The 20946-nt window shown below is 37.8% G+C and overlaps 1 protein-coding gene across 1 annotated transcript in view; it reads left to right on the top strand.

The window, feature by feature from the left end:
- WBP4 (WW domain binding protein 4) overlaps positions 1-4433 on the top strand; it is a 59839-nt gene extending 55406 nt beyond the window's left edge. The window contains exon 10 of the mRNA XM_025478145.3: positions 4074-4433. Within this exon, the coding sequence (XP_025333930.1) occupies positions 4074-4284 (211 nt within the window). The 3' untranslated portion in view covers positions 4285-4433. The remainder of the gene's footprint in view (positions 1-4073) is intronic.
- The last annotated feature ends 16513 nt before the right edge of the window (positions 4434-20946 follow it).

The following is a 20946-nucleotide window of genomic DNA, read 5'->3' as shown; positions in this document are numbered from 1 at the left end:
CATGGAGCCTGCTTCTCCCTCTGCCTGTCTCTGCCTCTATCTCTGTGTGTGTCTCTCATGAATAAATAAATAAAATCTTTAAAAAATTAAAAACGGAACTACCATATGATCCACTGATTCCACTACTGGATATACACCAAAGAATACAAAACCACTAATTCAAAAAGATGTATGCACCCCTATGCTTATTGCAGCATTATTTATAATAGCCAAACTATGGAAGCAGTGCAAGTGTCCATCAGGTGAATGGATAAAGAAAAGGTTATATATACATACAATGGAATATTAGCCATAAAAAAATGAGATCCTACCATTTGCAACAATGTGGGTGGATCTACAGGGTATACAATGCTAAGTGAAATAAGTCAGAGAAAGGACACATATACAATTTCACTCATATTTGGAATTTAAATGAATGAGGAAAAAAGAAACAAACAAAAAAACAGACTCTGAACTATAGAGAGCAAACTAATAGTTACCAGAAGGGATATGGGGGGAGGAGGGAAGACAAATGTATTAAATAGGTAAAGGGGCTTAAGGGTACATGTGTCTGATGGGCACTGTGTAATGTACAGAACTGTTGAATCACTATATTATACACCTGAAACTAATAGAACACTGTATGTTAACTGTATTGGAAGTAAAGTTTTTTAAAAACTTTTCAATAAAAAATAAAATAGAATAAAATAAAATAGGCATCCTAATCCATTGTTTGTGCTTTGTTTTTCTACCAGTCACAGCCTTCTAATTTAATTTTGAGTAAAACAAGTTTGGGAATTTCAAAGTTCCCCATAATGCCATTGAAGTTCAAAATTACTTTTGGTTAAGTTGAGCCACTTAGTTATAAAATGTGCATGCATAGGGATAATAGATTTTAAACATAAAACAAGCTAGAAAAAAAAAAAAAAAAAAAAAGCTAGAGTCCCAGATAGGTGGGAGGGGATGGGGGGGGGCACCTTCAAGTATTTTTATGACAGGGCTCCCATTTCTTAGAGACTTTTCCCTAGAGCAGAGAAAATTTCCAAACAGCACAGTTTCAACAGGAACAGTCTGGTTCCAAAAAGGCATCAGATGGAAGGCTAGAACAGTTTCAGTAGGCACAATCTGGTTCTAGACTAGAGTTTTGCCAAAGACCCACACAATTTTATCAGGAACAGTCCAAGTCCTAAAAGGAGTTAGACAAAGGCCAAATAATCTCTGAGATTAAAACAAAACAAAACACCAAACAAAAAAACTGAAGACCTTAAAACAGAATTCCAAATGAAACCTGGGGAACTTGAACACATTAGCATGGAGCTCAAAATCCAGGAGAAAACTCACCTTCAAATTCTAGGGTTGGTGAGAAAGCACAAAACCAGTTGGCTCTGTAGGTACTATCATCTCTTTGCTTATTAGCCACAGTTGCTGAGGGTCTTCACTGGATCCCATTTCTTCTAAGTGTTAACCGTAAAAATAAAACTGCCTCTTATTTTACCTGCAAAAACACATTTCTTCAGGAATAGCAGAGAATTGCAGCCCAGGACAAACAAGATAGGGTGAAGCCATAGGCAAGTCTAAAGGAGGAAGAAGAGGAATGCCCTTTATAGAGAGAGGAAAAGTGGGGTGTTGGGAAGGTTGTTACAAACAAAAAAGTTCATTGGAGGAAACTGGAAGTACAGTGGCTTTTCATTGGCTAAGATCTGACTGTCTCTCATTAGCTGGATTGTTCCTGGGGGAGGAGGAAAGCCTTTCTTCTTCCTGCTGGGATAGCAAAGTAGTATCCATGTACAAGGTCCCTCTCCTGTTGGGTCTGGAATTGAGGAGTGATAGGATGTTGAGAGCTTGCCCTGCTGGCCTGGCTCCATTCTGAATGAGGTTTCATTTATTGATTTTCACATTTTTAATTCTACACGTGGGTGGGGAGGGTTTTTTAAAATTTTTCTACCTTTGTTACATTGTTTTTGGGTATTATAACCTTTACAGTTCTTACATTTTGAATTTGGAAATGATTATGGTTTTGTGAAAGTACTTGTATAATTATTTTTTATAACTTGTTCCAAAGTTATTTGAAAAGGCATTTCTCTGTAAGATATTTACTTGCAGGCTCTTGCCTTTTCTTTCAAATACAAACTTCTGTTAAATATGTTGGCAGATTGAACACCAATAAAAAATAAATTTATATTTAAATAAATAAGTCATATCCTACTTAACTGCCACTTTTGTTAACTTCCACCTAGAAGTTCCTAGAACCATCATTTCAAAGATAGAACCCGTCTCTATTTTATCTTTCCTATATTCCCACTTAAGAAGCAATACTACAGCTTGATCACGCTATCAGCATAAAGCACCAAGATTCAAGTGAAATACATTAAGTCTCACATCAAATTTTCTTGGATACAAGTTCATTTTTTCAGTGACCAAACCCTACTGCTCTTCATTCCTCAAATGTTTCTCTCCTTGATTAATAAAATTTCTTACTTTCACTTGGAAGCAGAGTGGTCTACAAGAAAGAATAGAAGTTTTAGGTCAGATAGACCTGGATTTTAATCCAAGCTCCACCACTTATGTAACAGTTTGGTTGACCAAGTTATTTAACCTATTTAAACCTCAGTTTCCTCTCCTATAATAAAAGAATAAAAAGCCAAGAATTAATACTCCCATCAGTTGCAGGGGCTACTAGCCTTCTTAGGAAAAGCAGTCAGAGAAAATAGGAAGGTAGGAAAAGAAGACAAAAACAGCATTTAACTAGGAGTTTTAATACAGTAAATAAAAGTTTTAGAAGACATGTTTTCAAAAGAAATCAGATTTAAGAACTGTTCCAGTGAGAATTCCTATTTCCTGCATCCCCTCATCAGATTTTTGAGGAAATGTTTATTGCATTATGACCTTAGATAAATCAAGTGTTTTATGATGCAGAAGTTTTTAGTTTCAGCTGCCTGTTACTAGTTTGAAATGTTATCTTTGTGCTTACATTCTCTGTTTTTGTTGCAATTCTAGCAAATTCCCAAAATGTATTTACATTAAAAAAAAAAAAATAGGGGCACGCCCGGCTGCTGTAGTTGGTGGAGCATGTGACTCATGATCTCGGGGTTGTGAGTTCAATCCACACGTTAGGTTTAGAGGTAATTTTTTTTTAAGTTTTTATTTTTAAGTAATTACTATGCCTAGAAACCTACTTTTTAAAACGTGTTTTTATCCATGTATATGTAGGATGGGAATAAAAGATCTTGCAGTACTCTTGCTATAGATCTTTCTACATTGAGAGGGAAACAAGTTTGTTACCATGTACTTTTAAGATAATTGAACTGAATAGGCATATGTTAAGTGTTAAGTCTTAACCAACACAAACAAATGGAACGATATTCTATGCTCATGGGTTGGGAGAATTAATATTGTTAAAATGTCCATACTAGGGATGCCTGGGTGGCTCGGGTTGAGCGTCTGCCTTCAGCTCAGGGCGTGATCCTGGGGTCCTGGGATCCAGTCCCGCATCAGGCTCCTATGGGGAGCCTGCTTCTCCCTCTGCCTATGTCTTTGCCACCCTACCCCCCACCTCTGCCGTGTCTCTCATTAATAAATAAGATCTAAAAAAAAAAAAAAAGTCCATACTACCCAAAGCAATCTACAGATACAGTGCAACCCCTATCAAAATACCAACAGCATTTTATATAGAACTAAAACAAATAATACTATAATTTGTATGGAACTGAATAGCCAAAGTAGTCTTGAAAAAGAAGAACAAAGCTGGAGATCTCACAACCCCAGATTTCAAGACTTCTGCAAAGCTGTAGTGATCAAAACACTATGGTACTGGCACAAAAATAGACACACAGATCAATGGAACAGAGTAGAGAACCCAGAAATAAACCCATGTTTATATGGTCAGTTAATCTACAGCGATCCTGACTAGGTAAGCTTTTGGTTTAAGTGATAGACGCTTTAAAAAAAAGGTTATTAATTCAAAGATTCCCAGGAAGGTTTTACCTGCCAAGCTGTGGGAAGGGCAAGAGGGCCTTTGGTGGACTCCGAGGTTATGTAAAAGTTTGTCTTTTATGTCTGTCAAATAATAATTGTACTTGCACTTTCTCTTTCAGTGAGGAGGTAGATTTGGAACTTCCAAGCACTGAAAATGAATATGTATCAACTTCAGAACCTGATATTGGTGGGCAACCCAAAGTGGTATTTAAAGAAAAAACAGTTACTTCTCTTGGAGTCATCGCAGATGGAGTAGCCCCAGTCTTTAAAAAGAGAAGAATTGAAAATGGGAAGTCTCGAAATTTAAGGCAACGAGGTGATGATCAGTAATTGTAAAAAGAGCTTTTTGTACCTGCTTTGTGGACAGCTTGGAGATTATACATCTTGAAGCTCCTCTGTGTTTAAATGCTAAATATTTAGATTTATTCTAAATGTATTTTATGTGAATCTAAAATAAATCTTTTTTCATGTGAAACTTATTTTTGCTCCTAAAATGGAAGCCTACCACATTTCATTGTAATACAGTGTATTATGTTCAGTGTCTAAAAGTTGCTAATTACGTCATAATATAAGATGCTATGTATCTGTTATTTACAACATGGAAAAGCAAGGCCTTTATTCCATTCTTACTCAAAAGCACATTCTTATCCTGCACTGAAAACGCATTACTTTTGCACACTGATAGTAACTTATCCAAGAAATAAGAATCAGACCACATAAGAGATGATTCACAGGCCCATGATGATTCAGTTCTGAGGATCCTGTCAGAAGGCTGATGGACAAAGTGTACGTACATGTACATGTGTTAGCTTACCATACTGAATTTAAGGTCAAGGGCCAAAGACCAGGACTGCTACTCAGGTACTTCAAATGCAGTGCTTAATATGAAATGAAAATTGGACCAAAGGTAGAAATGCGTATTTTCCCAGTTCAGTTCAAAGCAACAAGCTTTGCTTAAACATTATTACTTTGAGCCAGGCATTAGGCTAGGAGCTGAGGATCTGAAGATGAACAAGACCTATCCCTGCTCTTCATGACTTCCCACGCCCGCATAGTCGTTTCCTCAGTCGCACTCTGTTTAGCAGCCATACATGTACTGGCAAATAATTTTTAAGGCTAACTTAAAGCTATGTAGATGAAACTTTGAACAAAATTAGTATGGTCTCTGGCTTCAGTAAAGTTTTTAGTGTTCCCTTAGACAAATGAGAAATGTCTTATTTTCTAGTTAAATTTCTTTAAAAAGTAGAATTTTCTTATTTTATCCATTTGAAGTAGGTTTCTCCCCTTTATTACTCCAAATTCTTAAAATTATATTTTTTATAAATTGTACAGTATTTAACATTTGGTAGTAAATATTTGTCTTTTTAAGTTTACTAGTGTACATGTGAGAAAATGAAAGTTTATTAAAAACTTTATGAAAAATAATACTGGGTTTTTTTTCCTTCTAAAAACAGAGTCAGTGTAGCATTGGTGAAGCAGCGTTTGGAGCTTTGTCTTTATATTTGTTCAGTCTACTTATTTCATGAATATATAGCATTATGAAGATATTAGATTCTTGGTAGCCCGTTTGTCATCTCCCTGAGCAGTGCATTTTGGTTCTTGACTGTCCTCAACTGGAGAATGTAATAAAAACATAGATGGAATGCTGCTTTATTTTACCCCCTTTTAGCTCATACAAAACATGCAAAAAGCACACCTTATCAGGAGCTCAGGATGGTGAAGTAGGAGGCTCCTGAGCTCACCCTATTCCATGTTTACAACTAGGTATCTTCCACGACCAAGTCAATAACAGGGAGCACAGTCCAAAGATTGGCAAAACAAACTGTGCAACTAAATAAAGAGAAGGGACTGCATCTGCAAGGTTAGGAAGGTGCGAGAGCAGAGGGAGGTTGCCCTGGGAGGGAGGGAGGGAGGGAGGGAGGGAGGGAGGGAGGGAGGGAGGGAGGGAGGGGGCTGTGCATGTGAAGAGCGCCCGGGCATCAGGGAGCTCACCTGGAGTAGAGTAATCCCCATAAGGCTTGGCTTTAAAAGTGAGAGGGGCTGAACTCTGTAAAACTGGTGGGACTTGGAACCTGAAGCTTTAGGTCGGCTGACTCAGCCCTGGGTGAGCGGGCCCCTAAAAACAGCCAGCCTGCTTGGAGAGGCAACACAGAAACAGTTTACACAGTGCCAATTACAGAGGATGCTAGGGGACTGCAGAAATGAGGGAGCCGGCAGGTGCCATTTCTCTACCTCCCCAACCCCCCACCCCCACCACTGCATAAATACACAACCACCTGTGGAGGTGGTGCTGCGCGGACACTGGCTACCTAACATGCTGCCCGAAAACCCTGCCTACGATTTCTCCAGAGCACTTGCCAATTCCCAAGCCTGCTACTCTCCTCCCTGGGCTCAGCACAAATTTTGTTTTTAGAGGTTTTATTTTTTACAGTAATCTCTACACCCAATGTGGGGCTCAAACTCATGACCCTGAGACCAAGTCGCATGCTCTCCTGAGAGCTCACCAAGTGCCCCCTCGGGGCTAATTTTGATAACACCCTACTGAGCCACTAGGCATACACCTGTCACTAGTGAACTGCTCAGCTGCCACCCCATGCCCAACCTCGCATCCCCCTTGACCCCAGCACATAACCCCCAGATGCCACAGCACTTTGGGGGACCAGCATAGGACTAGAGCCCCAACACAAATTTTGCCAACACTGCCCTACTGCCAAGTTCCCCAGCATGTGTACCCCAGCTGGCCTGCCTGGGTCCCACAAACACCACAGAGAACAAGCACTGCCCACTACAGCAGAGAGTCAGTGCAGATGACTACACTAAAAGGAAAAGGGACTCAAACACAACAAGAGGGCATTAGCAACACGCACAGGATACTCTTCCTAAAGTGCCAAGTCCTGATAAACAGGGGACGCACACTGCAGGGCACTCCAGGACCTCCTCTTCATGAAATCACTACTTTCAGAGCAGCAGAAGACCATGGCACCTGGGTGGCTGAGGCAGTTAAGTGTCTGACTTGATCTCAGCTCAGGTCTTGATCTCAGGGTTGTGGGTTCAAGCCCCACATTGGGCTCCATGGTCAGTGTAGAGCCTAATTTAAAAAAAAAAAAAAAGAGGACATAGCTGACTTTATTAACCCAGAGAAACAGACCCAGAGAAGCAGACAAAATGAGATAGGAAAAAAAAAAAAAAATGAGGTAGAAACTTATCCCAAGTCAAAGAACAAGACAAGTCCATGGCCAGAGATTTAAGCAAAACAGATATAACTAACATGACTAATAGAGAATTTAAAGCAATGATCCCAAGGATACTCAGTGGACTTGAGAAAAGAGTAGAAGACATGAGTGAGACATTTACACAGAGATAAGGAATATCAAAGCGATAAAAAGCTCAATAAATGAAATAAGAAACACATTTGATGGAATGAATAGTGGGATGGAAGAAACAGAGGAATGAATTAGTGACCCAGAAGACAGAGTAATGGAACATAATCAAGCTGAACAAAAGAGAAAAAAAAGTTACACAAAACAAGAACAGACAGGGAATTAAGTGACTCCATCGAATGTAATAATACTTGCATTATAGGAATCCCAGAAGAGAGAAAAGGGGACAGAAAATTTATTTGAAGAAATGATAACTGATAACTTTCCTAATCTGGGGAAGGAAAACTATCCAGAGGCAGAGGCACTGAGAACTCCCACCAAAATTGACAAAAGCAGACCCACACCAAGACATACTGTAATTACATTGGAAAAATATGGTGGTAAAGAAAAAAATCTTAAAAGTGGTAAAACAGAAGTCAGTATCTTACAAGGGAAAACCCATAAGGCTAGTAGATTTTTCAACAGAACTTTGAAAGCCAGAAGGGAGTGGTGTGAATTGGAAAAATCTGCAGCCAAGAATACTTTATCCAGCAAGGCTATCATTCTGAATAGACAGATTAAGGCTTTCCCAGACAAAAACTAAAGGAGTTTGTGACCACTAAACCAGTCCTGCAAGATGCGTAAAAGGGGAATCTTTGAGTAGAAAGGAAATACTAGGGGTACCTGGCTGGCTCAATCATTATAGCATGTGACTCTTGATCTTGGGGTCAGGAGTTCAAGCCCCACATTGGATGCAGAGATTACGTAAGTAAATAAATTAATTAATTTAAAAAAAAGAGGAAAGAAAGAAAAAGAAAGAAAAGACCAAAAGTGACTATATAAAAGTAGGAAATACAAAAGTAGTAAAAATGAATATTTCTGTGTAAAATTGGTTAAGGAACTCACACACACACACACACACAAAGGCTATAATAATATATATCTAAAATGTACACAGGAGAGGAGAAAAGAATGGGTTCAAACTTAAATGATCATCAATTTAATATAGACTGCTATTGAAGACTTTACATACAAACCTAATGGTAACGGTAACAGGGGCACCTGGGTGGCTTAGACAGGTGTCCAACTCGCTTTCAGCACAAATCATGATCTCAGGGTTGTGAGACTGAGCCCTGTATTGAGCTCTGCGCTCAGTGCAGAGTTTTCTTGTGGTTCTCTTCCCCCCCACAACCTGCCCCATGCTCGCTCGCTCGCTCGCTCTCTGTCTCTCTCAAATAATATGTACGTTTTTTAAAGACCACTAGTAAACATGTGAAGAATAAAAAGAAATCCAAATATAGAGAAAAAAGAAAATCAACAAAACGTGAAAGAGAATAACAAGAAAGAATCAGAGAAAATCTTCAGAAATAACCACAAAATAAGTAACAAAATGGAATAAATATGTATTGATGATTATTTTGAATGTAAAGGGACAAAATGGTCTAATCAAAAGACATAAGGTGACAGAATGGAAAAAAAAAAAAGTAAGACCCATCTACATGCTGCCTACAAGAGATCTATTTTAGACCTAAAGACACCTGCAGATTGAAAGTGAGGGATTGGAGAAACATCTATCATGCAAATAGTTGTCAAAAGAAAGCTGAGGGGCACGTGGGTGGCTCAGTCAGTTAAGTGTCCAACTCTTGGTTTTGGCTCAGGGTTGTGAGATCGAGCCCCAAGTTGGGCCTCACGCTGAGCACAGAGTTTGCTAAGCTTTCTTTCTCCTGCTCTCTGACCCTCCCTGCAAGAAATATTAAAGGGGGATCCCTTGCTATCTCTGTCTCAAATAAATAAATCTTTAAAAAAAATGAAAGAAAGCTGAAGTAACAATACTTATATCAGACAAAATAGAATTTAAAACAAAAAACTGTAATAAGAAACAAAGAAGGACACATAACAAGAAAGGGGAAAACCCAGCAAGATATAGCAATTATAAACATTTATGCCTAACATAGGAACACCCAAATACATAAAATGGTTAGTAACAAACATAAAGGAACTGACAGTAATGCAATACTAGTAGCATACTTTAATGCCCCATTTACCTGGATGGACAGATCATCCAAACAGAAAATCAACAAGAAAACATAACTTTCTTTAAAAAGATATATTTATTTGAGAGAGAGAGAGCACAAGTTGGGGAGGGGGCAGAAGGAGAGAATATCCAAGCAGGATAAAAATCGATAAACCTCTAGCCAGACTTATGAAGAAAAAAGAGAAAGGACTCAAATAAAATCATGAATGAGAGAAGAGAAATAACAACCAATACCACAGAAATACAAACAATCATTATATTATGAAAAACTATACCAACAACTTGGACACCTTAGAAGAAATGGATTAATTTCTAAAACATATAAACTACAAAAACTGGAAGAGGAAGAAGTAGAAAATTTTGAACAGACTGATAACCTGCAAAAAAATGGAGTCAGTAACCCAAAAACTCCCAACAAACAAAAATCCAGGGCCAGATGGCTTCACAGGAAAATTCTACTAAAGATTTAAAGAAGAGTTATTACCTATTCTTTTCAAGCTATTCTAAAAATTAGAAAAGAAAGAAAAATTTCCAAATTAATTCTATGAAGCCAACATTATCCTGATACCAAAACTGGATAATGACACCACTAAAAAAGAGAACTAGAAGCCAATATTTCTGATGAACATAGATGCAAAAATTCTCAATAATAACCAAATAATAACCAAAGTGAATTCAATAATACATTAAAAAATCATCTCACCATCATGTGGGATTTATTCCTGGGGTCAAAGGGTAGTTCAATATTTGCAAATCAAACAACATGATACATCACATCAGTAAGAGAAAGGATAAGAACCAAATGATCATTTCAATAGATGCAGAAAAAGCATCTGAACAACTACAATATCCATTCATGATAAAAACCCTCAACAAGGTAGGTTTAGCAGGAACATACCTCAACATAATAAAGGCCACATAATAAAAACCTACAGCTAACATCCTTAATGGGGAAAAGCTCTTAGGAACAAGACAAGGATGTCCACTCTTAAAATTTTTATTCAACATAGTACTGGAAGTCGTAGCCACAGCTGTCAAAGGAGAAAAAGAAATAAAAGTCATCCACATGGGTAAGGAAGAAGTAAAACTTTCACTATTTGCAGATGACATGATACCATAAGTAGAAAACCCAAAAGGCTCCACAAAAAGAACTGCTGGAACTGACAAATTCAGTAAAGTCGCAGTTTACAAAATCAATGTACAGAAAGCTGATGCATTTCTATACACCAATAATGAAGCAGCAGAAAGTAAAATTAAGAAAACAATCCCATTTAGGGCACTTGGGTGGCACAGTCAGTCATGCATCCAACTTTCAGTGTCAGCTCAGATCATAATCTCGGGTCCTGAGATCAAGCCCCATGTTGCACTCTGTGCTCTGCAGAGTCTGCTTCAGTTTCTCTCTCCAACTTCCACTGTCCTTCCCCACCACGTGCCCACTCTTTCTCAAAAATAAAAATAAACAAAAAAATTTTTAAATTCCCATTTGCAATTATACCAAAAATAAGAAACCTAAGAATAAATCTAACCTAAGAGATGAAAGACTTGTATTTGGAAAACTATAAAACACCAATCAAAGAAATTGAAGAAGACACAAAGAAATAGCAAGACATTCCATGCTCATGGATTGGAAGAATAAATATTGTTAAAATATTAATATTAGGGATCCCTGGGTGGCACAGCGGTTTAGTGCCTGCCTTTGGCCCAGGGCGCGATCCTGGAGACCCAGGATCGAATCCCACGTCAGGCTCCCAGTGCATGGAGCCTGCTTCTCCCTCTGCCTGTGTCTCTGCCTCTCTCTCTCTCTCTCTCTCTGTGTGACTATCATAAATAAAAAAATATATTAATATTACCCAAAGCACTCTATACATTTATCACAATCCTTATCAGAATACCAATAGTATTTTTCACAGAACTAAAACAAACAATCCTAAAATATGTATGGAACCACAAGAGACCCTGAATGGCCAAAGCACTCTTGAAACAGCAAAGCACAGGGCATCACAATTCTGGACTTCAAGTTATATTATAAGCTATAGTCATCAAAACAGTATGGTAGTGGCACAAAAAACAGACACATAGACCAACAGAAGAGAATAAAAAAATGTACAGTAAGCCCATAATTGTATGGTCAATTAATCTTTGACAAAGCAGGAAGGAATATCCAATGGGAAAAAGACAGGTCTTCAATAAATGGTGTTGGGAAAACTGGTCAGAAATGAGCAAAAAAAAAAAAAAAATGAAATTGGACCACTTTCTTATACCATACAGAAAAATAAATTCAAAATGGATTAAAGACCTAAATGTGAGGCCTGAAACCATAAAAATCCTTGAAGAGAGCACAGTCAGTAACTTCTTTTGATATTGGCTATAGCAACCTCTTTCTAGATGTGTGTCCTAAGGCAGGGGAAAACAAAAGCATAAACTATTGGGATTACATCAAAGTAAAAAAGTTTCTGCACAGCAAAGGAAACAATCAACAAAACTAAAAGGCAACCTATGGAATGGGAGAAGATATTTGCAAATGACATATCGATAAAGGATCAGTATCCAAAATACAAAAATAACTTATAAAACTCAATACCCAAAAAACAAATAATCCAATTATAAAATGGGCGAAGACATGAACAGACATTTCTCCAAAGAAGACATCCAGATGGCCAACAGACTCATGAAAAGATGCTCAGTATCACTGATCAACAGGGAAATGCCAATCAAAAGGGGAATAAGATATTATCTGCCACCTGTCAGAATGTCTAAAATCAAAAACACAAGGAACACCAGACGTTGGCAATGGTGAGGATGTAGAGAAAAAGGAACTTGTGCACTGCTGGTGGGAATGCAAACTGGTGCAGCCACTGTGGAACACAGGATGGAGGTTCCTCAAAAAGTTAAAAAGATAGAGGTGGCTGGCTCAGGTAGACTCTTGATCTCAGGATGTGGAGTTCAAGCACCATGTTGAACATAGACCTTACTTAAAAAAAAAAAAAGAAAGAAAAGAAAAGAACTATCTTATGATCCAGCAATGACACCATGAGGTATTTACTCAAAGAATACAAGAACATTAATTCAAAGGGACACATGCACCCTTATGTTTACTGTAGTAGCCTTCACAGCGCCCAACATATGGAGGCAACCCAAGTGACTGCTGATTAACGAATGGATAAAGATGATGTATATAAATACAATGGAATATTGTTCAGTCATAAAGAATGAAATTTTACCATTTACGACAACATGGATGGAGCTAGAGAATATAATGCTGTGAGATAAGTCAGTCAGAGACAAATACAAATACCATACGATTTCACTCATATGTGAAATTTAAGAAACAAAACAAAGTGAAGGAAAAAAATAAAAGAGAAAGAAATCCTTTCTTGATTAGAAAGGGACTTTTGGGGTGCCTAGATGACTCAGTTGGTTGAGTGTCCAATTCCTGATTTCAGCTCAGGTCATGATCTCAGGGTTCTGGGATCGAGCCCCATGTCAGGCTCCCCGCTGAGGGGGAGTCTGCTTGAGGATTCTCTCTCTCTTTCTCAAATAAATAAAAATTTTAAAATATATATATTATTTATGATCTCCTATGTATATATGTGTGCATATATGTGTATATATGTAATATGAAACAATAGGCATGGTAACAATACTGGAATTAAAGTTAAAAATGGTAACAATACTGCATGGTAACAATACTGGAATTAAAATTAAAAATTAATATAATAAAAATAAAACCATATTTCATCATATAGTGTTTCTCTTTGATGCATTCTTTAAACTATCTCCCTTACCTTTATAATAAGATAGCATTCACTAAGTGCGGGGTTGGCTTAGTTGGTAGAACATGTGACTGTTAATCTTGGGGTCATGGGTTCAAACCTCATGTTGGGCCTTAAAAAAAAAAAAAGACTTTACTCTCAGGAGTTTGGAAGTAAATTTCCTTAAACTGAACTAGTTTAGGGGCACCTGGGTGGCTCAGTGGTTGGGCATCCACCTTTGGCTCAGATTGTGATCCCAGGGTTCTGGGATCAAGTCCTGCATCAGGCTCCTGTGGGGAGCCTGTTTCTCCCTCTGCCTATACCTCTGCCTCTGTGTCTCTCATGAATAAATAATAACATCTTAAAAAAAAACTGAACTAGTTTTAAGGATTGCTCAGAAAAAACTCTTGACAAAAATTTTAGTAAATCAAATCAGGAAAAATAGTACTTTTCTATTTGGCTTTGAAAGCTTTAACTTACCTGGATTTTTTGAAAGAAGTGAAATATCATTTCTATCATAAATAGTATCTTTTTACTGTAAATATAAAACATTACCAGGTTTTTAGATACTTGAAAACGAATAATTAAAATAGTATGGTCCTTGCTTGTATACAGGCACATCATATATAAACCAGTGTTTGTTTCTGGTTGTCTGTTATCGGGCCATTATCATACTGATTTTATTGTCCTTTTTTTAAAGATTTTATTTATTTATTCATGAGAGACACAGGCAGATGTGGGACTCAATCCCAGGACCTCAGGATCACGACTCAACCACTGAGCCACCCGGATGCCCTATTGCTATGCTTTATAGTATCTGGTAAAGCAGATAATATATCCTCATACTATTTTTCAAGATGTCCCTATCCATTCATTATTTCAAGTAACACTTTGTCAGTTTGCCATCTCTGCCACCCCCAAAAATGTTGTACCACACCTACCACGTTGGTAATAATCACTATATTTCTGACATTGATTCTTCTTATCCATCAACATTGTCCTTCATCATTTAGCTCTTCCCTTATATCTCTCTCAAGTTCTGTGGCTTCCTCCCTATGGGCCTTTTACAGTTTCTTAAGTGTGAGCTTTCTGAGGGCCAGGGTTTTATCTATTTTCTTCACACATGTAAGTACATTGGGAGCATTTAATATTTGTTATTTGGTAAATTAAATGAGAGAAATAATCAAAGAGAAATAAGCAACAAAGGAAATACAGATCATACTACAACTGTGGGAAAATATGTGATCTCATATACTGCTAGTTAAAGTATATGCATTAATTTTTTTCTATGATTTATGGATGTTTTGACATCTTAAAAAGCTTACTGGCCCCACCCAAGGCTAGCCCTTTCTTGGAAATAGCAAAGGGCTTGCCCTGGAGAACATATTTCACATACAAACTAACCAATCCCAACTCCACCCTCCAGCCACCTCTTTGTCTAATCCTTACTCATTGAATCCGTATTTTCTCTGCTCTGGAACTCCGCACTTGGCACCAGCCCGGGCCCTCTGTGCCTGTCCAACTTCTCAGCACCTCACAGGTTTACCAGTGAGTTCTCCTGATATCTGGACCTCCTCAATTTGAGGAGATGGTCCCAACTTACTCAAGCTGTTCAGGGTTATCGGTAATGTTTTTTAGGTGGGAATAACCTAGAGGGGTCAGAGTTGATGGGGTGGTTGTTTTAATTTGGTACTATACTAAGTGATGTTATTTATATAAGGCTTGAGTGAATTTTCTGACTAGAAATAGGAGACTGAATGATTCAGCTCCAAGAGAAGGGACACTTGCTCCTTCTGGCTGTACAGTGCTCTCAGGTGACTAAAGCCCAGTGGAAGTGTCTAAAGATTTCCTCGGGTCGCAATCCCATAGGAACTTCCCATCTCGTATCATCATTAATGATTGTCTGGTCCAGGGACACACACATGAGAACTCATCATCCCAGTGCTGGGAGCCTTATTAATGGCCTTAGATCTCCCTGAGAGAAACCAAGTCACACCAGAGAGGGTATCATAGCTGTTTGGAAGTGACACTCACAATCAGCACCTTCTCTATCCATTATACTTACTATCCTTCGATTTTGCTCAAACCTTATTCCAAAACTGAAACTAAAATGAATGGAAGAGCACTGAGCTTTAAAAGTTGAACAGCTCCCAGAAAACCAACAACATTCACAGGAGCTCCAGCAGGCTCTATATACAACATTCACGGAGCCTCTACTTGAAAGCACTTACTTAAAGAGGAAAATATAACTAAGGATAACCTGAGTCTCAGATGGCCCAAATGGGGTTCTTTTGACATGTCTAAATTAGTCTTCTTACACACGGAATTAGAGAAAATCAAGACCAAGCAGCCAGAAAGTAGGAGGCCACTTGGTTCAGTCAGTGAAGCCCCTGGCTTCTGGAAGGAAAAAATGCTCACAGAGGCACCTGGGCTCCATTTGGTTTATTTGTTGTTGAAGATTTTGGCACCTTTGGACAAAACTGGCCATGTTAGAGAACGGAAAAAGACTAATTAATGGATCCATAAATTATAATGCTATCTTTTTTTTAAGATTTTATTTATTTATTCATGAGAGACACAGAGAGAGAGGCAGAGACACAGGCAGAGGGAGAAGCAGGCTCCATGCAGGGAGCCTGATGTGGGACTTGATCCTGGGACTCAGGGATCACGCCCTGGGCCAAAGGCAGGCGCTAAACTGCTGAGCCACCCAGGGATCCCCTATAATGCTATCTTGGAATTAGATTTGCTTTAATAAAAGAGAGATACATAATTGAATATTATTCAACCATTAAAATGAATAAAATTGGTGGCTCAGTCGGTTAAGTGTCTGCCTTCAGCTCAAGTCATGGTCCCAGGGTCCTGGTATTGAGACCCATATTGGACTCCCAGCTCAGTGGGAATCTACTTCTCCCCCCTCCCAACCCCCTGCTTGTGCTCTCTCAAATAAGTAAGTAAACAAATAAATGAAATGAAATCTTGTCATTTGCAATAAACTCGATAGAGATAGAGAGTATAATGCTAAGAGAAATAAGTCAGTCAGAGAAAGACAAATACCATACGATTTCACTCATATGTGGAATTTAAGAAACAAGCAAATAAAAAAAGAGAGAGAGACAAAACAAGAAAAAAGACTCTTAACTATAGAGAGTGAACTGATGGCTGCCAGCAGGGAGGTGGTAGAGGGATGGATGAAATAGGTGAAGGGGATTAAGAGTACACTTACCGTGATGAGCACGAGTAATGTGTAGAACTGTTGAATCACTATATTGTAAACCTGAAACTAATACTGTATGGTACAATACTGGAATTAAAATTAAAAACTTAATTGAAAAAATTTCTAGGGGGGAATGTAGGGGGTTCAGGTCATGATCCTGGAGTCCCTGGATCAAGCCCTACATTGCACTTCCTGCTCAATGGGGAGTCAGCTTCTCCCTCTGACCATCCCCTATCTTGTGCTCGCTCTCTCTCAAATAAATAAATAAATAAATAAATAAATAAATAAATAAATAAAATCTTTTAAAAAAATTCTGTGGTGCCTGGCTGGTTCAAGTCTGTGGAGTATATGACTTTTGATGTCAGGGTTGTGAGTTCAAGCCCTACGTTGGGTATAGGCTTGTTGGGTATAGCCCTATGTTGGTTAAGTTACTTAAACTTTTTAAACTTTTTTCTGAAAAAAAAAATGTGGAAACTATGTTTAATTTGCAAGAGCAACAATTTTGGTGACATACTTACTGATGTGGGAAAAAATGGTATTCTCACCAAAAATAATGGAGAATGGGAGATTTTTAATAATGGAAATGGGAGATTTTTAAATAAAAATTTTTTAAAAATCTGTTTTTTAAAAAAATAAATAAAAATAAATAAAATCTGGTTTTTTTATTCTTCGAAAGAAAAAGAAAGAAAGAAAAAAGATTTGAATGTGCTTTTAATGTCCTCTCAACAAATATTAATGAAAAAAAGACTAGATTTTGTTTGCACTTTGTGTATATATGTTTATATGTGTTACAAATGTAAGATATTTTTTCTACGTCCAGATGGTATTGCTAAAATTAACTTGTAATAGAGCTCTATTTAATTGTTTTAAAGGCAAGTGTTAAAGGAATTGTACAGAGATGCCTGGGTGGCTCAGTGGTTGAGCATCTGCCTTTGGCTCAGGTCATGATTCTGAGATCCTGGGATCGACTCCCATATTGGGCTCCCTGCAGGGAGCCTACTTTTTTTCTCTATTTGTGTCTCTGCCTCTCTCTATGGGTCTCTCATGAATAAATAAATAAAATCTTTTTTAAAAATAAATAAGTAAAGGAGTTATGCATCCTAAAATGCACTTAGACTAAATGTCTCTCAGAAACTAACCCAAATGTTTTTTGAGTTCATATGATCTAGGAAAATATTCAATAATTAAAATTAATTTAAGTTTGTTGTTTAATTAAACATGTCTATAGATTTATCAGCATTAAATATAAAACTATTATTCTACCAAAGTTTACCAAAAATCAAATGAGCTTGTATTATCTCTATTCCAAATTGTCAGCAAAAAAAGACTTAAAATGATGGCTGATTTTGTCTGTTTTATGAAGTTGTCATGTGTCATCGTTATGAGCAAATCGGTCAAATAAATAAAAAGTGTTATGGCTTTCAAAATCTTTGGTAACCCAGAACTCTGATGTTTTGCTAAGTTAAATGATGCCTTGGGCTGAATCCATTGGATATCTAAGTCTTTTCCAACCAAGAATACCAAAGCACTGATGACTGAACATGTTTGTCCGCTTTGGTTTCTTATTGTAGAAAGATTGGAGGATACTTGGGTCTGTTGGTAACCGTGCTTTGTGCTTCCCTGAAAGATTGTATTATGAAAAAAACATGTTTTTAGAAATTAAAAACTTTTCACAAATTTCTGATCTAACGAATTCTGGTGTAACAGATAATGTACAATTGATTACTACTTAGTTTTCCCTGGAGACTAAGATTTCTAAAAATTAAAAATCTGTTAAATGGGGCTGCCTGGGTGGTTCAGCAGTTGAGGGTCTGCCGTAGACTCAGGGCGTGACCCTGGGGTCCCCGGATCGAGTCCCACATTGGGCTCCCTGTGAGGAGCCTGCTTCTCCCTCACCCTCTCCCTCTTATGAATAAATAAATACAATATTTTTTAAAATCTGGTAAATGTAATTAAGACTGATGAAAATGATTTGGGAAGCAACTCTGTCCGTGTGGAAGGTAAGATGTGTTTTTTGATAAGAAAAAAGGCAAGAGGAATGGGAATACATTTTTGTTGAGGGAAAAGAAAGCAAGTTTGTCTTAAAATGAGACTGGTTATTTAGGGAAAGAAGGCTGAGGACAAAATCTGAATGAAAAAGAAAGTCATAGGGAAATCTTTGGAGAAGAATTTTATGTGTGGTCAGGACTAAAAAAGATTGGAATGAATGCATTTTAAATGTACATTGATAGGGATCCCTGGGTGGCGCAGTGGTTTGGCGACTGCCTTTGGCCCAGGGCGCGATCCTGGAGACCCGGGATCGAATCCCACGTCGGGCTCCCGGTGCATGGAGCCTGCTTCTCCCTCTGCCTGTGTCTCTGCCTCTCTCTCTCTCTCTCTGTGACTATCATAAATAAACATTAAAAAAATACTTTAAATGTACATTGATATAAGACTGAGCCTTTCTCACTGTTAAAAAGACAAAGTTTTCTTAGATTGCTGTGTGTTCTTGATAAGAAATTATAAATAAACTTTTGCCTTATCTGCCTTCCCCACCAAAAACCCCATGAGGTTTCTATGGTTTGTCTTTATCAGGTCTTTGATTATTTAAGGAAGTTAAAACTCCCTATTAAAAGGATCTAAGCTTTGCTAACAAGAAGGTAACCTTTATTATTTGCCTTTGGAATTCTTTTTTTTTTTTTTTTTAAAGATTTTATTTATTTATTCATCATAGTCACAGAGAGAGAGAGAGAGAGGCAGAGACACAGGCAGAGGGAGAAGCAGGCTCCATGCACCGGGAGCCCGATGTGGGACTCGATTCCGGGTCTCCAGGATCGCGCCCTGGGCCAAAGGCAGGCGCCAAACCGCTGCACCGCCCAGGGATCCCTGCCTTTGGAATTCTTATTTCCACCTTGATTAAATAGATAATTAAATATTAAGTTTTATAATGATCTGTATTCCTATTTAGGCATGTGCTTTAAAGATTTATTTCAGAGTTCAGAGAGAGAGAGCACAAGTGGGGGAAAGCAGAGGGAGAGGGAGAAGCAGACTCAGACTCCCCATTGAGCAGGGAGCCAATGCTAGGCTTGATGCCAGGACCGTGAGGTCACGACCTGAGCAGAAGGAAGATGCCTAACCGACTGAGCCACCCAGCCACTGGCTTCCCTCTCCTGAGATTTTTAACAAAACTTCCCAACATTGGAATTCCAAATGGCATCATTTTGACTTTTAGGCTTGTTTATTTAGTATTGTTACAAGAGAAGCATTGTCAAACAAAATAATAAACCTTCTTAGGTTATACTTTAGAGATAAATGCTATAACTTTTTAGAAATTATATGAAATTCCTGAAGTTTTAATATGTTCTGGTATAAGGTCATCCCTTGACATTCTAAAGTTATTAAACTGTGTGTCACAGAGATAACTGAATTTTCTTGTCAACTGTGTTCTAATGAGCTCTCATTGGATCTTTACCTATGGCTATTTCTGAGTCTTTTGTCATTTACAGTGATTGGTCTGATGCTCTTGCAAAATGTGTTTCATCTTCAAGCAGATTCATGAAAAGCATTTTTTTCCCCTAACACAGGTTTCTAATATATTTAAAGTAATAAAACTAAGCTGAGTTAGAATTTGCAGAATTAAAGGAAAAGCCACATTCAAACAGAACAAGAATTAGTAACATGAGACCAAATGAATTAAAAAAGATTATGGTTTTGACGACTTTCATCTGAAACATGGCTGGTCCTCTACCGTCTGCTCTTCTAGATTTAAGGAAACTTTTTCCCTACAGAAGTATGATAAAGTATTCCTTTGTGAACACATCAAAACATTTACCTTTTCTTCCTACTCAAACCTTCTAGAATTCAGACACTCAGTATTCTTTCTTTCATGGCAATGATACTTATTTTCATAAGTTCAACAGGAATCTGTTCTCCTTGTAACAGGACACCACTAGAAACTGGTTATTTTACCAAGGCTTTGACTGGAATGTCATAGCTGAGTCTATGCAGACAGCTTTAAGGAACTTAAGATTGACTTTATGGAGACAACAAAGCCCCTTGGAAGTATCAGCCCAATACCTTGTTTACAGAGTTCTCAGAAGCCTCACCAGGTGAGTAAAGAATGTCACCTCCTAGCAGGTGCAGAAACCTCAGGGTATTTTACAGACCTCAAAAAGAAAAATTCACCCAAAGCTACAAGTTCTGCAGAGAAATCTGACAGCAAGAATTCAGCTTGGATTCTGGTCATGACAGGCTATTGAAAGTTCAATCTAAAATTCCTTATGAAAGGTTTCAGCAAAGAAGATTTTTAAAGAACTTATTTCAAAAATAAATAAATAAATAAAAATAAAAGAACTTATTTCAAAGAACTTACATGATCATGCCCTGAGCCAAAGGCAGATGCTTAACCAACTGAGCCACCAGGCACCCCTAATGTTCCAATTTTAAAAGAAGAGTAGAAATACAGGCCTGGTCTCAAATCTTAAGAAATGCCATTACTTCTCATTCTGGTTTGTGGCTCAAATGTCTGATGATCTTCGAGTGGCCCACTGACCAATAAGCACAAAGATTGACAATGCATGAGCTATTGCAGTGATTTCTTTACATCAAACCGTGCTTATGTAAATAATTAGGCCAACTTTGTTAGGACTGGAC

The sequence above is a fragment of the Canis lupus genome, chromosome 22 (genome assembly GCF_003254725.2).
Source record: "Canis lupus dingo isolate Sandy chromosome 22, ASM325472v2, whole genome shotgun sequence".
Classification (NCBI taxonomy): domain Eukaryota; kingdom Metazoa; phylum Chordata; class Mammalia; order Carnivora; family Canidae; genus Canis; species Canis lupus.
Note: the sequence above shows the minus strand (reverse complement) of the source record. Positions and strands in the feature narration are given on the sequence as shown.